Source organism: Sarcophilus harrisii, chromosome 1, assembly GCF_902635505.1.
Source record: "Sarcophilus harrisii chromosome 1, mSarHar1.11, whole genome shotgun sequence".
Classification (NCBI taxonomy): domain Eukaryota; kingdom Metazoa; phylum Chordata; class Mammalia; order Dasyuromorphia; family Dasyuridae; genus Sarcophilus; species Sarcophilus harrisii.
This window is the reverse complement of record NC_045426.1, coordinates 123,494,844-123,518,349: the sequence shown is the minus strand read 5'-3', so window position 1 is coordinate 123,518,349 and position 23,506 is coordinate 123,494,844. Positions and strand designations below refer to the sequence as shown.

The 23,506-nt window shown below is 34.9% G+C and overlaps 1 protein-coding gene across 2 annotated transcripts in view; it reads left to right on the top strand.

Moving 5' to 3' along the window:
* The window catches only part of GSG1L (GSG1 like), a 361,289-nt gene that overhangs the window by 70,243 nt on the left and 267,540 nt on the right, over positions 1 to 23,506 (top strand). For both annotated transcript variants that reach the window (XM_031962802.1, XM_031962806.1), the window contains exon 2: positions 11,147 to 11,194. In XM_031962802.1, coding sequence (XP_031818662.1) covers positions 11,147 to 11,194 — 48 coding nt within the window. The remainder of the gene's footprint in view (positions 1 to 11,146; positions 11,195 to 23,506) is intronic.

The following is a 23,506-nucleotide window of genomic DNA, read 5'->3' as shown; positions in this document are numbered from 1 at the left end:
GATTATTCTTTTTTTTTAATTAAAGTTTTTATTTACAAAGCATATGCATAGGTAATTTTTCCAACATTGACCCCTGCAAAATCTTTTGTTCCAAATTTTCCCCTCCTTCTCCCTATCCCCTCCCCTAGCTGGCAGGTAGTCCAATACATGTTAAATATATTGAAATATATATTAAATATATGTATACATATTTATATAGTTATCTTGCTGCACAAGAAAAATCAGATCATGAAGGAAGAAAAAGAAAAACTGAGAAAGAAAACAAAATGCAAGCAAATAACAGAGAGAGTGAGAATGCTATGTTGTGTCCCACACTGTGTTCCCATGGTTCTCTCTCTGTGTGCAGATGGCTCTCTTCATCACTGAACAAGTGGAACTGGTTTGAATCATCTCAATGTTGAAGAGAGCCACATCCATCAGAATTAATCATCGTATAGTCTTGTTGTTGCCATGTACAATGATCTTATGGTCCTGCTCATTTCACTCAGCATCAGTTCATGTAAGTCTCTCCAAGCCTCTCTGAAATCATTCAGCTGGTCGTTTCTTACAGAACAATAATATTCCATAGCATTCATATACCATCATTTACTCAGCTATTCTCCAATTGGTGAGCATCCACTCAGTTTCCAGTTTGTTATCACTACCAAAAGGGCCGCCACAAACATTTCTGCACATGTGGGTCCCTTTCCCTCCTTTAAGATCAATGAGATTATTCTTTTCCTTGCTCTGGACACCATAGTTCTGTATATGAAGTCTAAGACGATATTAACTTTTTCTGTCAACCACCTCATACTATTGACTGAGTTAAGCCTGCTGCCAACTAAAAATTTTGTCTTTGTTTTCAGTGTAGAATACTAGGCCATATCTTGTCTATATTTGTCCATTTGGTTCTTTTAGGCCACTTTATCTTTATCATTATTAAATTTCACCTTGTTCATCAATATTTTGGCTTATTTTTCCAGCATTTTCTTGGATCTTGATTCAGTCATATACTATATTATTATTCCTCTCATATTATTATTACCCACAGATTTACTAAGAATTATATCTAAATGACTAAATCATCGATAAAATAAAGATTTAAAATAGCAAAGGACAAAGTCCTGTAACATTCCACCAATAACTTTTTTCTAGGTTGACGCTGAGACATTAATTAGTTTTTGGGTGTTCTTTGGGTACAGTCATTAAACTTGCTATATTCACCTGACTGCCCTATCTACATTTTCCTATCTTGTCTACAAGGATATTATGAAAGTTTTTCTCAAATAGCTTGCTGAAATCAAGCTATACTCTGTCTACAACATACACTTAATTTACCATTTCAGTAATGCTATTTAAAAAGTAAATTAAATTAGTCTGGCATGAATATCTTGGTAGACCCATTCTGACTCTTAATTATCACTGTTATCTTTTCTAAATTTTCATAAGCCACCTGTTCAGTCTACTGTTGAATCATGCTGAGGACTGACATCAAGTTCAATGGTTTCCCATTTCCTTAATACACCTTTTCTTTTGTTGTGAAAATTGAAACCATACTTGCCCATCTCCATCTTCTGGTTACTTCTGTTGTCCTTGGTGATTCTTTTAAGATCAATAACCAGAGGTTGGAGAATCACACCTATTAATTGTTTTAGCACCTTTCATAGTAAATGAGCTAGAGTGAAAAGAGTACATAGGTTCAAATTCTCCAGTTCCAGCTATGTAACTCATCTCACTAAGAGCTTCTTTGTACCTTAGTTTCTTCATCTGTAAAATGGAAACAAAAATGTATAATGTTGTTATAAGACTCAAATGGGATAATGTATTTAAAGTGCTTTGCAGATTTTAAAGCACTCTATAAACATTAGTTATTTCTACTTTGGTATGATTTGTCTTGACCTGGAAACTTGAACTCAATTATAAGCCATCATTTCCTCTCTCATCTTTTCATTTACTTTGAAGTTGAAAGCTCTAAAAGAGATTCAGCTTCTTTCTTTCATTTTTAAACAATATTTAGTGATTTATTATTCCTTTACTTTATAGTTATAATAACTGGTCTCTCTCACAAATGGCATTCATTTCCCCATCCCTGTGCTATTTCATTGGCTGTTCTACTTTCTCTCTTAGCTACCTTATTGAATCCCTCATTTCTTGGGCCATCTCTGGTCAGCTTGACTTTTGTCTTGCCACTGGACTCTGATTAGACTCTGGAGGAGAGAATGAGACTGATAACTTTGTACAGCTCTGGCTCACTTAAATCCAATTCAAGTGCAAATCAAGACATTATTCTGATGTTGTTATTGGTCCTCTTCAAGAACAAAGGAAGAACAATAAGCATCATCTTTTTACATGAAGCCTTTCCTGATCCCCCAATTAATAGTGTCCCCTATTTTGTACTAAACTACTTTGCATTTACTTTACATTTATTTTTTACATACTTATATATTGTCTTTCTTGATAGAATGTAAGCTCCTTGAGAATAGAGATAGTTTCATGCTTTTTTGTTCTTGTAGCCCCAGCATCTAGCATAATATCTAGAACATAGTAGATTCTTGATAAGGACCATTTGATTGATATGTTTTTTGAATTTGAAGTTATTCTTTTCTGGCAGGCAGTTAGGTGGCACAGTGGGCTGGACATGGAATTAATAAAACCTTCATGGCTTCAGACACATATTGCCTAAGTCCAAGTTAGTCATTTAATCTCTGTCTTTCTCAGTTTCTCAGATACAAGGTGGGAATAATAATAATAGCATCTACCTTCAAGAGTTGTTGTGAAGATCAAATGAGATAATGATTGTAAAGCACTTAGCACATTTTTACTTTTATCTCCCTTCTTTCTCCTATCTCTTCCTCCCTCCCCCCTCCCTCCCTTCCTTCCTCCCTTCCTTCCTTCCTTCCTTCCTTCCTTCCTTCCTTCCTTCCTTTCTTCCTTCCTTCCTTCCTTCCTTCCTTCTTTCTTTCCTTCCTTCTTTCCTTCCCTCCTTCCTTCTACCATCTTTTAGTTTACTTTGAAGATGAAAGTTCCTTTTTAAAAATTAAAGCTTTTAATTTACAAAATATATGCATGGGTAATTTTTCAACATTGACCCTTGCGAAACCTTCTGTTCCAAATTTACCCCTCCTTCCCCTCACCCCCGCCCCTAGATTGCAGGTAATCCAATACATTAAATATGTTAAAAATATATGTTGAATCCAATATATGTATACATATTTATACAGTTATCTTGCTGCATAAGAAAAATCAGATAAAGAAGGAAGGAAAAAAAAACTGTGAAAGATAACAAAATGTAAGCAAACAACAACAGAACAAGTGACGATGCTGTTTTGGTCCACAGTCAGTTCCCACAGTCCTCTCTCTGGGTATAGATGGCTCTCTTCATCACTGAACAAGTGGAACTGGTTTGAATCAGAAGATGAAAATTCTAAGAGAATTCAGTCGTTTTTTTTTTTTTAACAGTGTGTAATTATTATTATTTGTTTTATTTTCAGTTGCATCCAACTCTGTGACTCATTTAGGGTTTTCTTGGATACTGGAGTAGTTTGCTTTTTCCTTCTTCAGCTCATTTAAGAGATGAGGAAAATGAGGCAAATAGGGTTAAGTAAATTGCCCAGGGTCATGCAGCTAGTGTTTGAAGCTCAGTTTGAATTCAGGAAGATGAATCTACGATTACTGACACTATCCATGTGCTACCAAGATGCTCCTATTTATATTAGAGTATGTGGATTTATGAATCTGCCCAATCAGAATTTAGCTACAATTTTCCACTTGCTAATTAATCCCCCCTCCTTTTTAATGTACTATAATTCACTTGGACTTGGTCATATGACCTTGAATTATAGATTTGAGAACTGTATATTCATGTGATTTGAAAACTTACTTATTGGGAATGGTTTTGACTATACCCTTCTACACACACATCCATACCTATTATCTATATATCTAGGATTCCAAACTGTTAGCTGAGAAATTTGATACTCCACCCAAAAAAATCTCCATTCAATCTCTTCCTTTCTTATTTTTAGATGAATTTCTTTTGTTCATATAGAAGTTTTGAAGTTTCATGTAATTAAAGCTATATATTTTGTTTTTTGTAATTGCTTTCTCCATTGTTTAGATAAGAATATCCTATCCATAACTATAAATGCCTTGCTTCTTTATTTTTTTTCCTATGCTATGATCTTTAATTATACATTGATATATTAATTTAGAATTTATTGTGCAATATGGGATCAGGTATGGGTCCATTATTCCTGTTTGATTTTTCTGCCAGTTTGATTTTCAGTTTTTTAAGCAGTTTTTTTTTATCAAGTAGGGAATTATTTCTAAAGTAAAGTATGTTTTGGAGTTTATAGTGGATTATTGAATTCCATTGTTTCTGCTCCTCCATTGTCTAAGATGATACTTTGATCTATTTCTTTATTTAAAAAAAAACCTAAAACTACTGCCAAAAATTTTGATTACTTTATAATCTAGTTTGCCATCTGAAATACTATTGCCGTGTTGTCTCTATCTATTTTATTTAACATTTGAGATCTTTTGTTTCTCCAAGTGAATTTTGTTATTATTTTATTAAATTGTGTAAAATATTCCTTTAACAGTTTGGTATAATATTAAAAGCACAAATTAATTTTGGTACTGTCATTTTTATTATATTTGCATGGCTCATCTAAATAATAACTATTCCTTCAGCTATTGTTATCCTTTATTTCTTTAAGAAGTACTTTGAAATTAAATGTGTGTGTTCTTTAGTAGATTGATCTTTTGGTAGATTAATCTTTGATATAATTATTTTTGCCTTTATTGGAATAGTTTTTTGCTTTCTTTTATTATTAATTTGATTTTTGCTAGAATTGCCATTGATTTTTTTTTTCTGAGACAATTGGGGGTGAGTGACTTGCCCAGGTCATACAGCCAGGAAGTTCTTAGGTCAAATTTGAACTCTGGTCTTCCTGACTTCAGGACTGGTGTTTTATCCACTGCACCAACTAGCTGCCCCCAGTTGCCATTGACTTTTGCAGGTTTATTTTGTAGCCTGTAACTTTGCAGAAGCTATTAATTGTATTAGTTAGTATCTGTTTATTCTTTAGGTTTTTGTTAATAAAGCCACCATGTCATCATCAGATAGGAATAATGTTATCTTGTTTGTCTATCTTTACAACTTTAATTTCTATAATTTGTTTATTGAGATCACTTCCATTTCCAGGACTATATATAGTAAGAGCGATATTCTTGCTTTATTCCCATATTTTAAAAGAAAGTTTCTGGTATATTTTCATGACATATGATGCTTCTTTTTTGTCTTAGACACTTTTTATATTCTAAAAGTCTCTATGTCTATATTGTATAAGCTTTTTTTTTCTTTTTTACATAAATGAATTTAGTGCTTTGTCAGCTTTTTCTGTAAAGCTTTTTTTTTTTTTTTTTTTTTTACATTGAGGTGATCATATGGTTTTAGATGTTTTGGTTTAATATGTTAACTTATGTTGAATATTTTCCTAATGTTGAAATGTTTTTACAATATGATATAAACAGATTATAATGAATGATATCTTGGAAATTTTTTTTGTAGTTTGACAGGATTTTACTTAAATTTTAAAATTAATATTCACTTATGACATTGGTCCATTACTCTCCTTCTTTGTTTTATCCTTCTCAGGCTTAGGTATTAGAAACAAATTTGTCTCATAAAAAGAGCTTAATAGCATGCTTTCTTTCTCAATTTTTGAGTATAATTTATGTAGTATGGATGCTATTTTTTCTTTAAAGTTTGATACAAGTCTCCTAAGAGTCTATGAAGACAAGGAGATTTGTTTTTCCCCTTATGACAAGTTCTTTATAGTTAATTCTATTTCTTTTTCTGAGATTGGATTAAGATATCTAGTTAGTTTTGGATATTTTATATTTTTAAAGGCATTTCTCTATTTCTTTTGGGTTCTTATTTTATTGACATTAACTATGTATTTTGTATTCTTATTTTATCACCATATAATTGTGTATAATAGGCTTTGATGATTTTCTGAATGCCTTCTGCTTTTGTTATGATTTGTTTTGATTTTTTGCTCTTTTTAATCAGATTAGCTAGGAGTTTATCAATTGTTAGTCTTTTTTTCAAATGTTAGTTATAAAATGTTCTTTCTCCTCTCATTTTTAATATTTCTTGCTTTGTACTTTTTTAAAGTTTGCTTTTTGTTGGTGTTCTAGTTTCCTATGAAGATGAGTATTTGGTTCATTAATCCTCTCATTTTCAATTCTGTTAACATGTGTTTTTAAATGTAATTTTCACCCCAACAACTGCTTTAAGTACATCCCTAGAAATTTTGATATGTTGTTTTAATCATTTTTATTTGCTTTCACATAATTATTAATTGAGTAGGTCAAAAAATCAATTACAAAAAAACAATTTATCTCCACAACATGTTTTATTTCATCAAGTATTAATCCATTTTCCTTCATCTTACAATATTTATTCAGAGATGTTTGGACTTGTTTAGATGATCTGGAGGCCCTATTACCTTCTGTTTGTTTATCTCTTTGTGTTCAAAGTTTTAATTGAATTTTCTTCTTTCTAATATTCAATTGTTAAAATTATGAGAAAACCTTATTGCATTGTTTGAATCTATCTGGACTGTTTTACCAACTGCTTAGATACCTTTCACTAATGACCTACATTATGCTGAACAGGAACTCAGTCACATGCAAAGACTGATGCAAGGAATTTTCTCACTACTATATCTCAAATGTGAAAACTGGTGCCATATTGATCAGTTAATGTTTACTTGTTCCTTTGATTGTTTACAGATACTTGGGGGAATGGGACACTCTTTTTTAAATTTGGGGAATTGCACCTGCTTGCTCTCCCCCTTCCACCTGGGAAACTTCTTAATGTTTGCTCTAATTAGAAATCAGATTACCTAATTTTATATCTTGATTAATTGGTTTTTTAATTAATTGGTCTTATTTGATTGTTTTTAATGCATAAAAATCTGTCTCCCTCTGAATCTGGGATCCAGTGCCAAAACTAAGGAAGCTGACTATTCCTGATTTATTATGCTGTTGGCATGCATTGCTTAATTAAGTCAATAAGTTTGGAAACTTGAACCTTTGGTTCCTCAGTCATTTCAGCTTTCACTTGTCACAAACCTATCTGGACTATTTTACCAACTGCTTAGATACCTTTCACTAATGACCTACATTATGCTGAACAGGACCTCAGTCACATGCAAAGACTGATGCAAGAAATTTTCTCACTACTATATCTTTTTCCCCATTTGTAAAAATAAAGGGGATAACTAAAGAGTTGTCTCTGAGGTGAGGTCTGGGCTTCCTGGGAGGCTGTAATTTAACTGTAAGAGCTGTGATCAACTAGTCAGAAGGTGGAAGATGGTATTTATATCCCATATTTCCCATAATAGTCAACTTAATTCCAACATAACCACAGATGACCTTCATTTATTACTTCTGTATTCCTTCACCTCTTGTAGTTGTGCAAACTCTCAATCTTTTCCCTTCTAAGGTGAGTGTTAGATCTTTAAAGTAACCAAAACCCATCCCTATGGGAACCATTGTACAAGTGCCATTGGAAAAAAAATCATTCCTCAATACCAATCAGGAGAAAAATTAATCAAAAGAGTCAAAAAAAGGTTTAGAAACCACTGGGTTAGAGGATTTCTAAGATTCCTTCCAATTCTGTGACCCTTAGTTTCTAAGAATGAATCAATCAACAAATATTTATTAAGCAATCACTGTGTACTAGTTATTGCTATTCAAAGACAAAAAATGAAATAGCCCCTGCCCTCACAGAGCTTTTAGACCATTTTTAGGTACAACTTTCTGGACAGAAAAATTTAAGTAGATGCTTAAACAAAGATTTAAATTGAATTATATCACAGTTCTACTGTTTGCTACTGCTTAACCAGGACTGGTATCTCTGTCTTCTTTTTATTTCTGTGTCTAGAGTGGGGATATACTAGGAGGCACTTAAAATTGAATTATCTATGATTGAGTATATGGGTCTTTCTGAACAATCAGAGACCACTGACCCCAAACAAATTTCCCAAACAAAATATAAAAAGTTGAAATATTATTCAATGCAACAGACACATATTTAGTAAATGCTAGGTTTAAAACCTTGTCTTAAGCACTGTTTATATAAAGATAAAAATCAACACCTTTGAGAAGCTTACAACCTAGCAGAAAGGAATCAAACATATCCATAAATAATTTTAATACAAGTTAGAATATGGTCAAATCTGTCACACAGTTCAAATAGTATAGTGTGGAAAATCTGAGGAGGAAAGGATCACTTTTACCTCAGGTGTGAATCAAGGAAAGTTTTATGGAAGATGCAGCATATAAATGGATCCTTAAAGGAAAAGAAAGATTCTGACAGGCAGAGATATAGGGAAATCCACTCCAGCATGAGGAAGAGTATATGCAAATGAAATAAATGGGAGTAGACAGGAAGATGTTAGGAGCATGGGAAGTTCAATTTCACTAGACAGTAGAGTATGTGAACGTGAGTAACACAAATGTCTGGAAATGAAATTGGGGAACAAATGGTATTTGACCATTTAAAACAATTTTAACCATTATTTCATACTAACCAAGCTTTTTTTTTTATCCTTCATTTGGACAGGTAATTGAAAGTTGACTTATACTTTCCATTATTTGTCTTATTTTTAATATGATTCTTTCCTCGTTACTGTCTTCCCTTTCCCTTTTCTTTTTTATTTAATGAAATACAAAATCAGGGGAAAAAACCTTTTTCTTTTCTTCTTGATGTCACTTGAGCCTTCCTCTTTTTCTTTCATGATGGTAGTATAAATAGAGCACCAGGTTCTACTTTAGTATGGATTCATCTTCATGAATTCAAATATATGTCACTCACTTATTAGTTGTGTGACCTGGGAAAATCACTCAACTGTTTTTATCTTAACTTCCTTTTCAGAAAATGAGAAGGAAATGGCAAACCACTCCATTATTTCTGTCAAGAAAATCCTAAAAAATAGTTGAAATGAAAAATGACTAAATAAGACTTTTTCTTCCATTTTTTTTACTTTTACTTTTTTCCAATGGGTGGTTATAAATATATGAAGTAAAAGAATGATGAATAAAAGAAACAAAATGATTCAAATTTACATTTTAAAACTATCTTTGGTAAAAGTATATTACTCAATTTTACTTAAATTCTGTATTCTTTTCTTTTCAATGATGAGCTCCTTGTGGATTGAGAATATAGTTTTTGTTCTGACTTTGTATTATTACTAGGACAGAATCATCCAGTAGAATATAAGCTCAATGTGGGGGCAGGAAGTATCTCTTTTTGTCCCCTGTACTTTGTATAATGCCTGATATTATGGGTAGTTTTCATACATGCTTATATTGCTTGCTCACTTTAGCTACAACAGAATTCTCACTTATTAAATATATTTTAATAAGTTTAAATTATGCAAGGAAATGAGATTGAAAGACAAGCAACAACACATTGGCGTGGAAAGAACATTGAGTTTTGAGTAGGGAATGTAGGTTCCAGTCTTGAACTTGTTCTTTATTTATGTGACCTTCACCAAGCTTCTGTACCTCTCAAAGCTTTTATTTCTCTACAACCTTACACATTTTTTCTAGCTCTAATTCCTATGATCCTAGGAGTATTTATCTAGGGTAGATAATTGACCTTAATTGAATCAAAAATACATTTATAGATAGGTGTAACAATTCTATATAACAATTCTACCTCCTAAACAATAATCACTACAATCATTGCATGAAGAAATGTTTGCAGATATCAATGAGTAAGATACAGATTTCTAGGGAAAATGTGGTTTCTAAGTACGTAGAAAGGTAATAGACAAGAATGAGAAACTGTAGGGCAGTGTAGAAAATTGGTAGGAGCAAAAATTGGTTGGGTTTGTAATTATACATTATTTATTTACTCATTCAACAAACTCTTACTTAGCACCTATTTTATGTCCTGTACTAGGCACAAATATAGACAAAATAAGCTCTTATTTCAGTTATAGTTCATATTTATTTAGAGCCTTAAGTTTTGCTAAGTACTTTCCATCCTATATGTTCTACAACAACCACATGAAGTAGGTGATAGTATTTCCTTTTTTGGGAGTGTGTGTGTCCTGAAATCAATCAATAAACATTTATTAATTATCTGTATAATATTAGGATCTGGAACTGTAAGAACAAAAGAGAAAACACTCCTCTCTTCTTCCCCCCCCTCCCCAATGGACTTACATTCTATCTATGTACAAAACAGACCCAAGGTTTTAACATGGGTAGATCTTATTTCCAGAGAAAATGAGGTTTAGAGATATTAAATGACTTTTCCAGGATGACATACTGATTAAGAGTCTGAGTGGGATTCATACTGAGGTACTCTTGATGTCACATCTTGCACTCTATTCACTAATGCAGTTGGCTTTCAAAGACTACAATCTAGTAGGAGAAAATGAATAAAAAATGAATTAAAAAAACAAAGTAGATAAATGCAGAAAATACACATTGCTATAAGATCCAATGAAGGAGGAGTTGCTTCCAGTTGGGGAAAACAGGAAAAACTTCATAGGAGAAGTAAGACTGGAGTAGTTCCTTGAAAGGTTTATAAAGAACAACATGTATAAGGACATGAGAAAGCCCTGAATTTATTCTGGAGACAATGAGGAGTCCAGCTAGATGCTCAGTGGATAGAGTGTCTGAGGTTGGAATCAGGAAGACCCGAGTTGAAATCTAGACCACTTCACTTCTATTTGACTCAATTTCCTCGTTTATAAAATGGGGATACTAATACCACCTACTTCTCAGGATCAAATGAGATAATAATTGACTTAGTATAGAGCCTGGCACATAATGAACACTTTATAAATGCTATCTATTATTATGAGTTATTATTACAAGATGTAGATTAATATGAAGAGGAGTATAAGATAAAGTTGGGGGGTTAGATTTGAACCAAATTGGGGAGGGCTTTGAATACTAGATTAAATATAGAGAAAGTAGAATGTGCTATGTGAGGATGGTAATTAAAAGATATTATCTAGATTAAAGACCAAAATCAGTTTGGACTGACCATAGCCTCCTTGAGACCAGGGGATATATGATAGTGGGAAGAGGCAAAAAAATGGAACTGTCTAAAATTAATCTTTTTTTTTCAAAGGTGAAACATGCCGGAGTTTTATTGACCTGGCTCCAGCTTCAGAGAAAGGTAAGAGGTATCTGAGTTCCAATTTTCAAAATGAGCGCTGTGATCCTCTGTTGGGAGAATCTCTCCTGAGTTAATCTCCATATATACCTATATTCTTCCATACCTTATTGTGTCTCAAGTTGCCTTCATCTAAAATAACTGTCATTCCTCAGAGGATCTGTCAGAATTGTGAACATCACACTCCCCATTTCCATGAGCTCTTGGTTCTGATTAGCCTCATTATACCAACCCAGTACAGCCTTATTGTATATCTTGGTATTTCTGACCTTTATCTTTCTGTCTGAAACTTCAGGAATAATTGGTATGGCCAAGTTAACTTGTCAAAAGGCAGACAAAGACAGGGGTATATGTCACTGATTGGTCATCTGTAACATTCACATTTCAAAGTCACCTTTTCCAGTTAAAAGTTAGTCATGCAACTTGGATCTTGTTGAGAAAGAAAGGCAGTGCATAAGATTAAAATGGCAAAAGTAGATCTGAATTCAGATTCATTGAATTCAGAATGAGTGACAAATGTGTTGTTTCCGGTACATTCACTTATAGTTTTTCTTTGTATCCAATGAAGTAATTTCCAAGCTAAGGAATTAAAGATGGGTCATTTTTAATAGTATTTTATTTGTTCAAATACATGCAAGCAGTTTGATAAAGATTAAATATGTATAATTCTTCTAAATATGCCATATTCATCATGCTGGACAAGAAAAAAATATGAAAACAAACAAGCAAACAGCAACAAGAAAAAGGTGAAAAACTTTGCTTTGATTTACATTCAGTCTCCATATTTGTATTCTTATACATTTTAATCAATTTTTGTACAAACAAAATCAATGCAGATAAGATTAGAAGGGAAGCAATAAAATTGGGGGGGAAATTTACATGCAGAGGTTCTGATAAAGGCCTCATCTCTAAATATATAGGGAATTGACTCAAATTTATAAGAATTCAAGCCATTCACCAACTGATAAGTGGTTAAAAGATATGAACAATTTTCAGATGAAGAAATTAAAGCCACTTCTAGTCATATGAAAAAGTGCTCTGAATCACTATTAATCAATGAAATGCAAATTAAGACAACTTTGAGGTACTGATTCACACCTCTTAAATTGGCTAAGCTGACAGAAAAAGATAATCATTATAATGATGAATGTTGGAGGGGATGTGCATTGTTGGTGGAGTTATGAATTGATCCAACCATTCTGGAGAGCAATTGGAGCTATGCCAAAAGAGCTATCAAACTGTGCATACAAACCAGCAGTGTCTCTACTGGGCCTGTATCCCAAAGAGATCATAAAAAAGGAAAAAGGACCCACACGTGCCTGTAGAGGTAGAATTAAAGGGTTTGGCAACTGATTGGATATGAAAACTGATGGAGACAACAGCATGTAAGAGGAACACATAGATTTCAGAAATGGGAGACTGGATGATTGTTGGTACCACCAACAATTGTTAGAAGGAGAAGCAAATTCAACAATGATCAGATGATCTTGGGACTTGCTGAGTCTAGTGTTGATGTGACATTAACATCAACTACTTTTCTTCCTTCATTTTGTAAACTGGTGGCCTTCTTTAAGGTTCATGTGAAGCTGAGAGCCTCTTGGGACTGCTCCTCATCTCCAGGGCTCTTAAGAAACCTGCATTTTAGAACTCATGCTCCTTGAAAAGACTTGAGCTAAGAAAAGAGTTTAAAAGACCTAACCCCTGTATTTTAAGCTTTCCAGAGTCTTGCTTTCCTCTCTTAGCTGCTCTAGAATTCTGTCAGTGCTGGTCCAAATCTGGAAGAAAAATACATGTTTATGTAAATGTATCTGCCCTCATAAATAGGAACCTTCCATTCCTATTCTCCTGCCAAGGAAAAAAAAGTAAAGGAGTTTGTCTATAGATATCTTCCAGGACTTGTGATTGGACTCTTAGGACTTAACAATAATGCCTAAGTCCTTTAAGCTGTGTATTTAAAACTGTTCAGAGGGAATTTTATCTGAGTTTGAATTTCTGGGTTTTTCACTAATTTGCTTAATGACCCAGAAGAAATGCATTATTATTATTATTATTTTATTTTATTTATTTTTATTATTATAGCTTTTTATTGACAGAACATATGCATGGGTAATTTTTCAACATTGCCCCTTGCAATCACTTCTGTTCCAACTTTTCCCTTTATTCCCTCCACCCCCTCCTCTAGATGGCCCGCAGTCCCATACATGTTAAACATGTTAAAGTATATCTTAAGTACAATATTTGTGTACATATTTATACAGTTCTCTTGTTGCACAAGAAAAATCAGAAGGTAAAAATAACCTGGAAAGAAAAACAAAAATGCAAGCAGTCCACACTAATTTCCCAGTGTTCTTTCGCTGGGTGTAGCTGGTTCTGTTCATCACTGATCATTTAGAATTGAATTGGATCCTCTCATTGCTGAAGATAGCCACTTCCATCAGAATACATCCTCATATAGTATCATTGTTGAAGTATATAATGATCTCCTGGCTCTACTCATTTCACTCAGCATCAGTTCATGTAAGTCTCTCCAGGCTTTTCTGAAATCATCCTGTTGGTCATTTCTTACCAAACAATAATATTCCATATTATTCATATACCACAGTTTATTTAGCCGTTCTCAAATTGAGGGGCATCCACTCAGTTTCTAGTTTCTGGCCACTACAAATAGGGCTGCCACAAACAGTTTGGAACATACAGGCCTCTTTCCGTTCATTAAGATCTCTTTGGGATATAAGCCCAGTAGTAACACTGCTGGATCAAAGGGTATGCACAGTGTGATAACTTTTTGAGCATAATTCCAAACTACATTCCAGAATGGTTGGATTCGTCCACAACTCCACCAACAATGCATCAATGTCCCAGTTTTCCCACATCTCCAACATTCGTCTTTATCTTTTCCTGTCATCTTAGCCAATCTGACAGGTGTGTAGTGGTATCTCAGAGTTGTCTTAATGTGCATTTCTCTGATTGATAGTGATTTGGAACACCTAGAAATGCATTATTATTATTAATGATAATAGCAACAGATACATGGCACTTTAAGATCAGGAAAGCACTTTAAATAGCTTATCCCATTTGATCTCAACAGACCACTCTGTTGGGTATTACAGATATTAGTGATTTTTTCTTCACTAGGTAGAAGAGGCCATTCTTTGCCTCATTTCTTACCCAGCCTTAATCACTGAATAGATGCTGCCTCAGTCAAACTGAGACCTGTTAAAGACCTCAGCTTAAAAAGACTAGGACCTCCCCTGCAGCCAGGGTCATTTCTAGTCATCCTGATCTATATCTTGACACTGGATTCAGTTGGTTCTGAAGGAGAAAGTGAGGTTGCTGACTTTGCACAGCCCACCCTTGCTTTGATCCAAATCACTTGCATGTATGGCCTCACCTCCCTGATGCCATGTTTCTCTAGGAGAATGAAGGACAAACAGCAGATGTTACGTCTTTTCTACAGATGAGGAAACACCGGCCCATCAACAAGCAATTATTAAATGCTCTCTCTCTACCAGGCGCCTTGCTAAGCACTGGGGATACATAGAAAGACAAAAACTTAAGAGGTTAAAATTTTCCTAGGGTCACTTAGCTAGAGAAGCAGGATCTACTCCCAGATTTTCCTGATTTAAATCCAAGCCTTTATTTATTACATCACATTGTTTTTTAATGACCATTTCCCTCAATTTCTCTGTCAAATATAAATGAGACCTAGACTAAAAAAGATTGAAGGTTTCTGGCACCTGTGCTCCTCTCTTCCATGGTCACAAGATCCCATCCGGCATAAGCAAACATCTGCTGAGCCCAGCAGGAAGAACACAGGCAGCAGATGTGGGATTCCTGATGCTTTTTCTGCATCACAGATGTTAAATTAGAATAGATCTAGAAGCCATATAGTCCAGTTCTTTCATTTTGCAACAGGGAAACCGAGATCTGGAAAGTGGAATGATTTAGCTAAGACCATTCAAGTGTCGTGTTCTCTATGTCAGACATGTGTGTTTCTGCAGATGGTAATCTCGGGACCAGGTGAGCATTTTCTTAAGAGGTACAAAATGCACAGAACTATGGAGAAACAAATACTTTTGAGATTCCTGGGAGCAGGCATAGGTAGCACAGAAGTGTACAGTATGTAAGTGTGGGTAGTAGATTATTAACTGCTCTGATTGTCTCTTTGATTCCCATGAAGTTCATGCATAAAAGTCAATGTAATTTTAATTCTTCAAGTATTCATTATGCATCTGCTACCTTCTAGGCACAGAAGGACACAAAGAGAAATAAAAAAACTATTTTTACTCTCAGGAAATTTATATTTTACTTGGGGAAACAATGTGTACTTAGATTATTTACACAATATATAAAATATAAATATAAAATCCTTCATGGGGGTGGAGAGGGACATGACCACCAGTCATAGAGGGGATCAGGAAAGGTATCCTGTAAGAAGGGGCACCTACATTGTTCATTAAATTAATCTAGACTGAGATAAAGAGGGAGAACTTTCCAGGCATTGGTGGGATAGCATGTGCAAAAGTATAGATGTGTAAGATGGGATGTCATGTGTAGGAAACAAAAAGTTCTCAAATATGACTGGAATATAAAGTTTATGAAAGGGAGTAATGTGCAATCAGTTAGGAAAGATAGGTTGGAGCCAGACTGTGAAAGGTTTTAAATGTCAAATGAGAGTTTTGTAGAATGAGAATAAATTGGAATATGTTTAATTGGCAGTACTAGTTATTTCCACCTGTTTCCATTAAGACAAGGAAGATGTGAGTGGAGGATGGGGGAGGGTAAACACATAGAAGGGGTAAATACAAAAACATAAAAAAGAAACAGCCATAAAAGCAGGTTAAGTTTCACACTAAATATCTTTGATTTTGCATGATGCAGGCTCTGAGGAATGGAATCATGCTAAGTAAACTCACAATAGATGTATTTATAAGCCATGTCAGTTCATTAATATATAGTGAGCGATATACACTTCTCACTTTTGCCTGGTAGAATACCTTAGTAGGAGCTTAATAAATGCTTGTTGCATTGAGGTATACATACATACTTATGTGTGTGTGTGTGTGTGTGTGTGTGTGTGTGTGTAGGAGAGAAAGACAAAGAGAGAGAAAAATGGAGAGAAAGGGTAGAAGAGAAAGGGGGAGAGGAGAGAAAAAGAAGCAGAAGAAGAGGGAAAGAGACAGGGAAAGGGGAAGGGAAGGAAGGGCAGGCAACTCCTGGTACTGCAGGACTCGGAAGCCCTTTTTCTCATCATAGAATTCTCACACAACTCTCCTTAAGTGCAGTATTTCTGCTGAGCAGGTTGTTCTTTTAGGTTCCTCATGTCTACTTTTCTCCATAGGGAACTCTCTTCTCTGCTGCCATAGTTCCTATTTCTTCCTTCAGTAACTGTCTCTATCTATTACTACTTGGAGTATGTATTTTTTTTCCCCTCAAGTGGGCTCTGAACTCTCTCCAACTTACTCTCTATCAAATGAGGTGCCTTTTTCTGAGTGGGTAAATCCCCCTTAGAGATATTTGAATGTTAGAGTGAGAGAACTCTTATCCCCCCCAGAACTTTCACAAGTGTACATGAGCTCATATTTCATCACACTATGCTCCTATCCTAAGGACTTGGTTGCTTAAAGCCTTAACAAAAGAATATCTGATTATGTGCTTATCCAATGAAGATGCTCCTTTTAATTCCACCAGAGAAACGTATTTCCACGTCTCAAAGGGATCCTGGACTGACAGATATTTAATATTTTTTATTATAGTTTTTTATTTACAAGATATATGCATGGGTAATTTTTCAGCATTGACAGTTGCAAATCCTTTTGTTCCAATTTTTTCCCTCCTTCCCCTGCTTCTTCCCCCAGATGGCAGGTTGACCAATACATGTTGAAAATGTTAAAGTATAAGTTAAATCTGACAGATATTTTAATGACTTATTTACATTCTGGGCTGAGTGAGGTTGATCAAAGACCAACTCTTCTACACTTGGAAAAGTAAATAATTGATCTTTGGGCAGGGGGGAATTTAAAGACCTCGTGCCTATTTTGGAAATGTTCAAATCATTTCATAGAATGCCACAATAATCCTGAAAGGAAATCTCCTTTCTCTATCATTTAATAAACTGGACCATAATTAAGAAAGGAACATAGTGATGCAAAAATCTGGATTTTAAAACTCTGCCATTTAAGTTGGATGAATCAGTTCACCAGTCTGAACTTCAATTCTATCTATTAAATGAACTAGATGAAATGAAGGTCCTTTCCAAATTCTGATATTCTATGTTTCTATGAAGCTTCCAGAAGAAGCTAATGATTTGTTTAGAGTCATTCACATAGAAAGTCGTTGAGCCTGTGAAACCTGGCATTCAGTCTAATAGAAGAATTGGGCCTGATGAAATGGGCCATGTCATTCATTTTCTATTTAGGACCTCTGCCCATTTTGGGGCACAGATCCTGTTTCTACTACCTAGTAATAAATTTGAGTTTGCCTGTAAAGCTAATGAAAAGGGGAGGCAGGCCCTGGCTGAGATGGATTTTGGATATATACTTTAGCTTGAGACCTTGTTGTGTATATGTGAATCCAAACCAGCCAGTTTGAACTGAACTTTAACAATAGTTTGACTCATCTATCTTACCTGTTTCCAAGTGAGCTGGGGATTCCAGAAGCCTCTAGCCTGCAATTTTTGTGAAACAATTTCCAAAGCTTGTATGTTTCATTTATTTAATATTTCAGAAATGTGTAACAATATGATGGGCTCTGCAGCCACAATCTTGATTCTTGCGTGAATCATTTCTCACTTCAATTCCTATAATAGTCTCTTGTTGGTTCCCTTACTCTTTCCCTTCTATGCCTGAAATCGATTTACAATTCCACTGTTCACTTAATTTATTTAGTACATTTTATTGATTGATGTCATAGAACCAAAATGTGAATAGATCAGAACATGTTCAGCAGAAAAAAAGCAAAAGAGAAACTCACTTCCAAAGCAGCCTTATAGCTTAACAACACAACCCGGTGGCAGGACTTAACAGGGTTTACTTCTCCAGAATGCAAGGTCATCATAGAACCTAGCATCACTGCAGAGTCCTCTTTCGATAGCAGGACAAGGATTTTCATCATTGGCTTTTCTAATTCTTACTCCTTTCTTTCTGCTGTTGCACCCCATTTCTTTCAAGAAATCTGTTAGCAGTACCTTATTTTATAGTTCTTTTCCAGTTCCTTTGTTTCAAAGTCTGCCTTGCCTTTCTGCATAAAACCCATAGAATCTGAGAGCTAGAAGGTAAATCAGAAACTATGAACCATATCAGTCACCCATGAGGCAATGGAGTGTACCACCAGGAACACTTTGGACTCAGAATCAGAATCCCAAGGTTTGTATCCTGGCTCTCTTCTTTACTAGCTGTGTGCCCCTAAGCAGGTTGCATCACTTTTCTGGGCCTTAGTTTCCTTATCTGAATAATGGAGATAATCTATACTCTTGTATTACTTACTTCCCAAGATAGTTGTGAGGAAAACACTTTGTTAACCTTAAAGTCCTATTCTAAGTGCATGTTAGTTTTATATCTGGGAGAAATTCAAATCAGCCCATTTCTTTTCTTCTAGCACTTGATTGTAAGCTTCTTGAAGGCAGGAATAGTATTTTATTCCTCCAGAGAGCAGGGTTCTCATCCTGATTCATCTTTGTAAGGAGTGATCTGCCTGTCTCAGGAGGTAACTCTAAAGGTCTTTGGTTAAACTAGAGAAACACTTGTGAGGAATATATATGGTCAAGGATATAAGCTCAATATATATATATATATTCCTTAGAAAGGCAGATTTTGAACAAGATGACTTCAAAGGGTCCTACAGATTTTAAGATTATATGATCCTTTCATTGCTCTTAACAGTGTCTCACACAGCAGAAACTCAATAAATATATGAACAAATGATCAATCTAGTTCATCCCCTTATTTTGCAGTAAGGAAATGGAGGCTTAGAGAGAACAAAAATGCTGCCAGATCCTGAAGGTAGTTAGTAGCAGAAACTTGGACTAGGACTCAAATTTCTTCAATCCTGCTCTAGAATTCTTTCAATCATCCTGCAGTGGGGGAGGCATTTTATAATCGCTCTTTTATTTCTAAATTTCTAGATCCCTCTAATTATGAGATCTTATTCAAGGTAATTAAATCCCAAGTCTAGTTGAGGACTGTTCTAAAGGATAACAACATTTAATAATTGCCCTGGTTGCTCTAATTCCAATTAGTCAAGATTATCTTTCAGGTAATTAGTTGTCCGGGTAGTCTCACCCCTACATATTCTTGCAGCATAGCTTATTAACTCTAAATAGTGACCAACTTTCATTTCTTAGAATAATCTGTTAAGTGCAAATAGAGGTAATTTAAATTTCAAAATGTCTGCCTGATTGTTATCATAATGCCATATGCAAAATTGTCCTGGACAACTGCCTTGCTTTGATTCAGGGGAATCTCTCTGAAGTTTAGGAAAATTATCAACTTTTGTAAACAGAATACAAGAGATTGGATGGAGAAGTGCCCTGGAAGGTCACCTTCTTTGTTCCCTGGTCCCCAGGACTGAATCCTTTTGTTATAATTTCTCACAAATTTTCAAAACTCATCTTCTATTTCTTATGTGTCTTCTTTGATGGAGCATTCACTAAGGCCCACAGTCCTCATATTCTGGTGAAAGGAATATCTCTTTTCAAGCTTTTGACTTCCTTTTCTAAATTCCATTTTACTCCTTATCAGCCACTTAATCACAAAAGCATTTCTCTCACAAAAAGAGTTCTGTCTTTGCCACAAATTTTTTTTTTTGCATCTGTCTCCATTTTAACCTTTCTCCTGTCACTACTTTAAATTAAGCCCTCATTGTCTCTTACCTGTACTGGTACAATAGCTTTCTAAATGGGCTGTGACATCTGCAATCCATCCTTCATCCAGGTAGTTGTCAGATTAATATTCCTAATGCACATGGTTTATTATGCCACTTCAATGCCCACAAACTTTGATCAACTCCCAACTGCCCATTCCATTTCCTGCTGGGTTGTACTCATTGACTTCTTCCCCATTGCCTGGTAACTTCAACTGCTCCTACTTTTTCAGTTTTCTTTCAGTCTCCTTAAATTGTAAGCTCCTTGAGGGCAGGGAATATCATTCCTTTTATGTATTCTATCCCAGTACTTAGAACAGTGCCCAATACTACTAGGAAACTTAAATATTTATTGATTATTGACTTTTGACTACCAAATATAGTGTTGAAACTCTAAATCTTGTATTCATGGCCTCTCACACTCACTGAAAAGATACCTTTCTAAACTTATTTTAAATGAATCTCCTGCCACAGACTCTATGACACTTTAACTAGAAATTTTTTTTCTACTTCACATGATCTGCACTTCTTCTTCTTGTAAATGCTCCAAATGTTCATATTATTACTTATATCTTTGCTCTTCCACCCCTAATTTCTGTTTGTGAATGCCTTATATACCCAAAAACTCAATTCAATTGCATTTTTATAAGTCTTCTCTGATCCAAGTCATCCTTCCCTCATCTCTCATAGTGCTTTGTACCATTTGCATTGTTCTATGAAACTATTTTCTTTAACTTATTACTTAATTAAGTTTAAATACACTTAGATCTTTTAATCTCTCCTACTAAAGCAGCATTGGGTTTGGAATCGGGAAGACTTATTTTCATTTCAAATCCTGCCTCACACACTTACTATGTGAACTAACTATTTGCCTCAGTTCCTTCTGTACAAAAAAAACTGCTGTAGAAGAAACTCACAAACCACTCCAGTACCTTTGCCAATGGGATTACAGAGAGTCAAATGGGACTGAAATGTCTGAACAACAATAAAGGAGATTGAACTTCTGATCATTCTGGTAGTTACTTAAACTTCCCTTGGATTGTGAATTACTTTGGAATTTGATTTAAGGAATCTGGTCAATTTGTTAGGAAGTTTTTTTTTTTTCATTATCAACCCTAAAACAAACTTTCTGATCATTCTTCTACCCTGGTAGGAATTCTTTAACTTTTGGGGGGATGAAGACCCTATTGCCAATCTGCCGAAATTTTGTCATTCCATTCTCAGAACATTGCTTTTAAATGCATAAAATAATATACAAATTATACTGAAATATAGTTATCAAATTTTGTGAAAAAAAAACAGTTCATGGCACCCAGGTTAAGAACTTTTGCTCCATAGATTCATTTGTATCTCTTTTGGCTTAATAGTCCCTATAGAAACATATCTAAAGAGGGAAGGAAACAAACATTTATTAAGTGACTACTATATACCAAGTACAGTGCTAAATAATGTGACTTTGCAGGAATGATGTAAACTTTAACCAGACCATCCTGTCATTATTGTCAAAAACAATGTGAACTTTAAATGATCCCATCCTGTTCCTCTTGTCAATCTTATCACACACAAAGGGAGACTATATTCCTGGGACTGTCTTTCTAGCATATCTAAGGCTTATTCAAGTGTAGTTGCTCACGTGGACCTAACATGCATATGAGTTTCTTCTTGACTAGAACCCTCCAGAACTCCTCTCTAATCTTTAGATCCTGCCCTTCTATCCCCTTCCCTCTGAACTTTAAAGAGCCCCTTTCAATTGCAGCCCACTGCTTCATCATTTTGATTTCTTCTATCAATAAAGGTCTTCCTATTATAACGTCTGTTATAAATTTTTCATATTTTGAATTGCTCTCCTATAACCTGCTATTTCTTCACTAAATGTTTTACAAATATTATGTCCTTTGACCTTCACAATAATTCTGGAAACTAGGTGCTATTTTTATCCTCATTTCATAGTTGAGAAAATTGAGGCACACAATGTTGTCACAGTTCCCTAAATTGTCCTGCCTCAGTTTCCTTTTATTACTCTGCTTCAGTTTCCCTAAATTGTCTTGTTTTAGTTTCCCTAAATTGTCCTGCCTCACTTTCCCTAAATTGTTTTGCTTCAGTTCCTTAATTGTTCTGCCTCAATCCCCCTGGTTGCAACCCCACTTTCTGTCCATTAGGACTGAGATAATTAGGATTGAGGAGATCTGGCATTCCAAAAGATAAAACTCCAGATGTTCTATCTCAGATCCTAATTGGCAGCCTCTATCTCTAAGTTCCAGACTTTCTGTCTCTAGATGACTATCTCCTTTACTCCCAGTTTAATCAGAATTTGTGGTCCTAGCCCTACCATGTTGATGGTCCCTGCCTGGAAATTCCCACCATTTACCAATACTCAGACTGCACCCCTTGCCTTTGTCTCCCCTGATCGCTTAGAGCCATATATAATTCATTGGAATCTCATATTCTATGCTGATGCTGAATGCTTTGGGACCTTTAGTCCCAGAAAATCTGTCCCTTTCAGAAATCCAAATAAAATATTAAAAACTCTCTAATCTCTATTTTGCCTCAGTTTCTCTGGCATTACAACAAAGGCTATATGATTTTCCCTGGGTCACCCAGCTAGTAAGGATCTGAGTGGATTTGAATTCAGGTTTTCTTAATTCCAGGTCCAGTTCTCTATCACCTATCTGTGTCATTAAGGGCTTTATCATTTTTCAGCTGAGTTCCAACCTCTTTTTGGGAGGCAACTAGGTGTTACAGTGAATAGAGCACCAGTCCTGGTACAACTCTTCCTGAGTTCAAATCATGACTCTAACACTTAATAATTGTGTAACCTTGGGCAAATCACTTACCCCTGTTTGCCTCAGTTTCCTCTACTGTAAAATGGGCTTGAGAAAGAAATGGCAAATCACACCAGTATCTTTGCTAAGGAAATCCCAAATGGGGTCACAAAGAGTCAGACAGAACTGAAAAACAACAGATTTGTCCTTTCACTATGATAACCTAGTTTAATGCCTCCATTGGGTTGTTACTAACATAGGAGGGGGTTGATTTAGGGACCTTTCATCAATTGAATCTCCCTGGTATACTTGATGAAATTACTAGATGTAATGGGGAAATAACAGAGTAAATGAGATATGAGTGTCCTCTGTTCAGACCTTGAGTAGTTTATTTATATATGAAAGGAGTAGGGAAAAAGGTTGAGGATTGGTTGAAGTCCTACCTACTCTGGTGCCTTTTTCTCCTCCATGTCACTGATGAATGAGATAAACTTTGTGAAGATTTCTCATAAGAATGTGGCCTTGATCTGTGTCCTAATTGTGATTTGAAACTTTTCAATTACAACTTGTACCATAGCTAAAAGCTGCAGTATCAATTATCTCCTGTCTCCCCTCTTAATTAGCATGTAAGTACTTAATGGGTAAAGAATTTGTTATTTACTTGTATTCTTTTATTTCTGGGATAGATTTATCT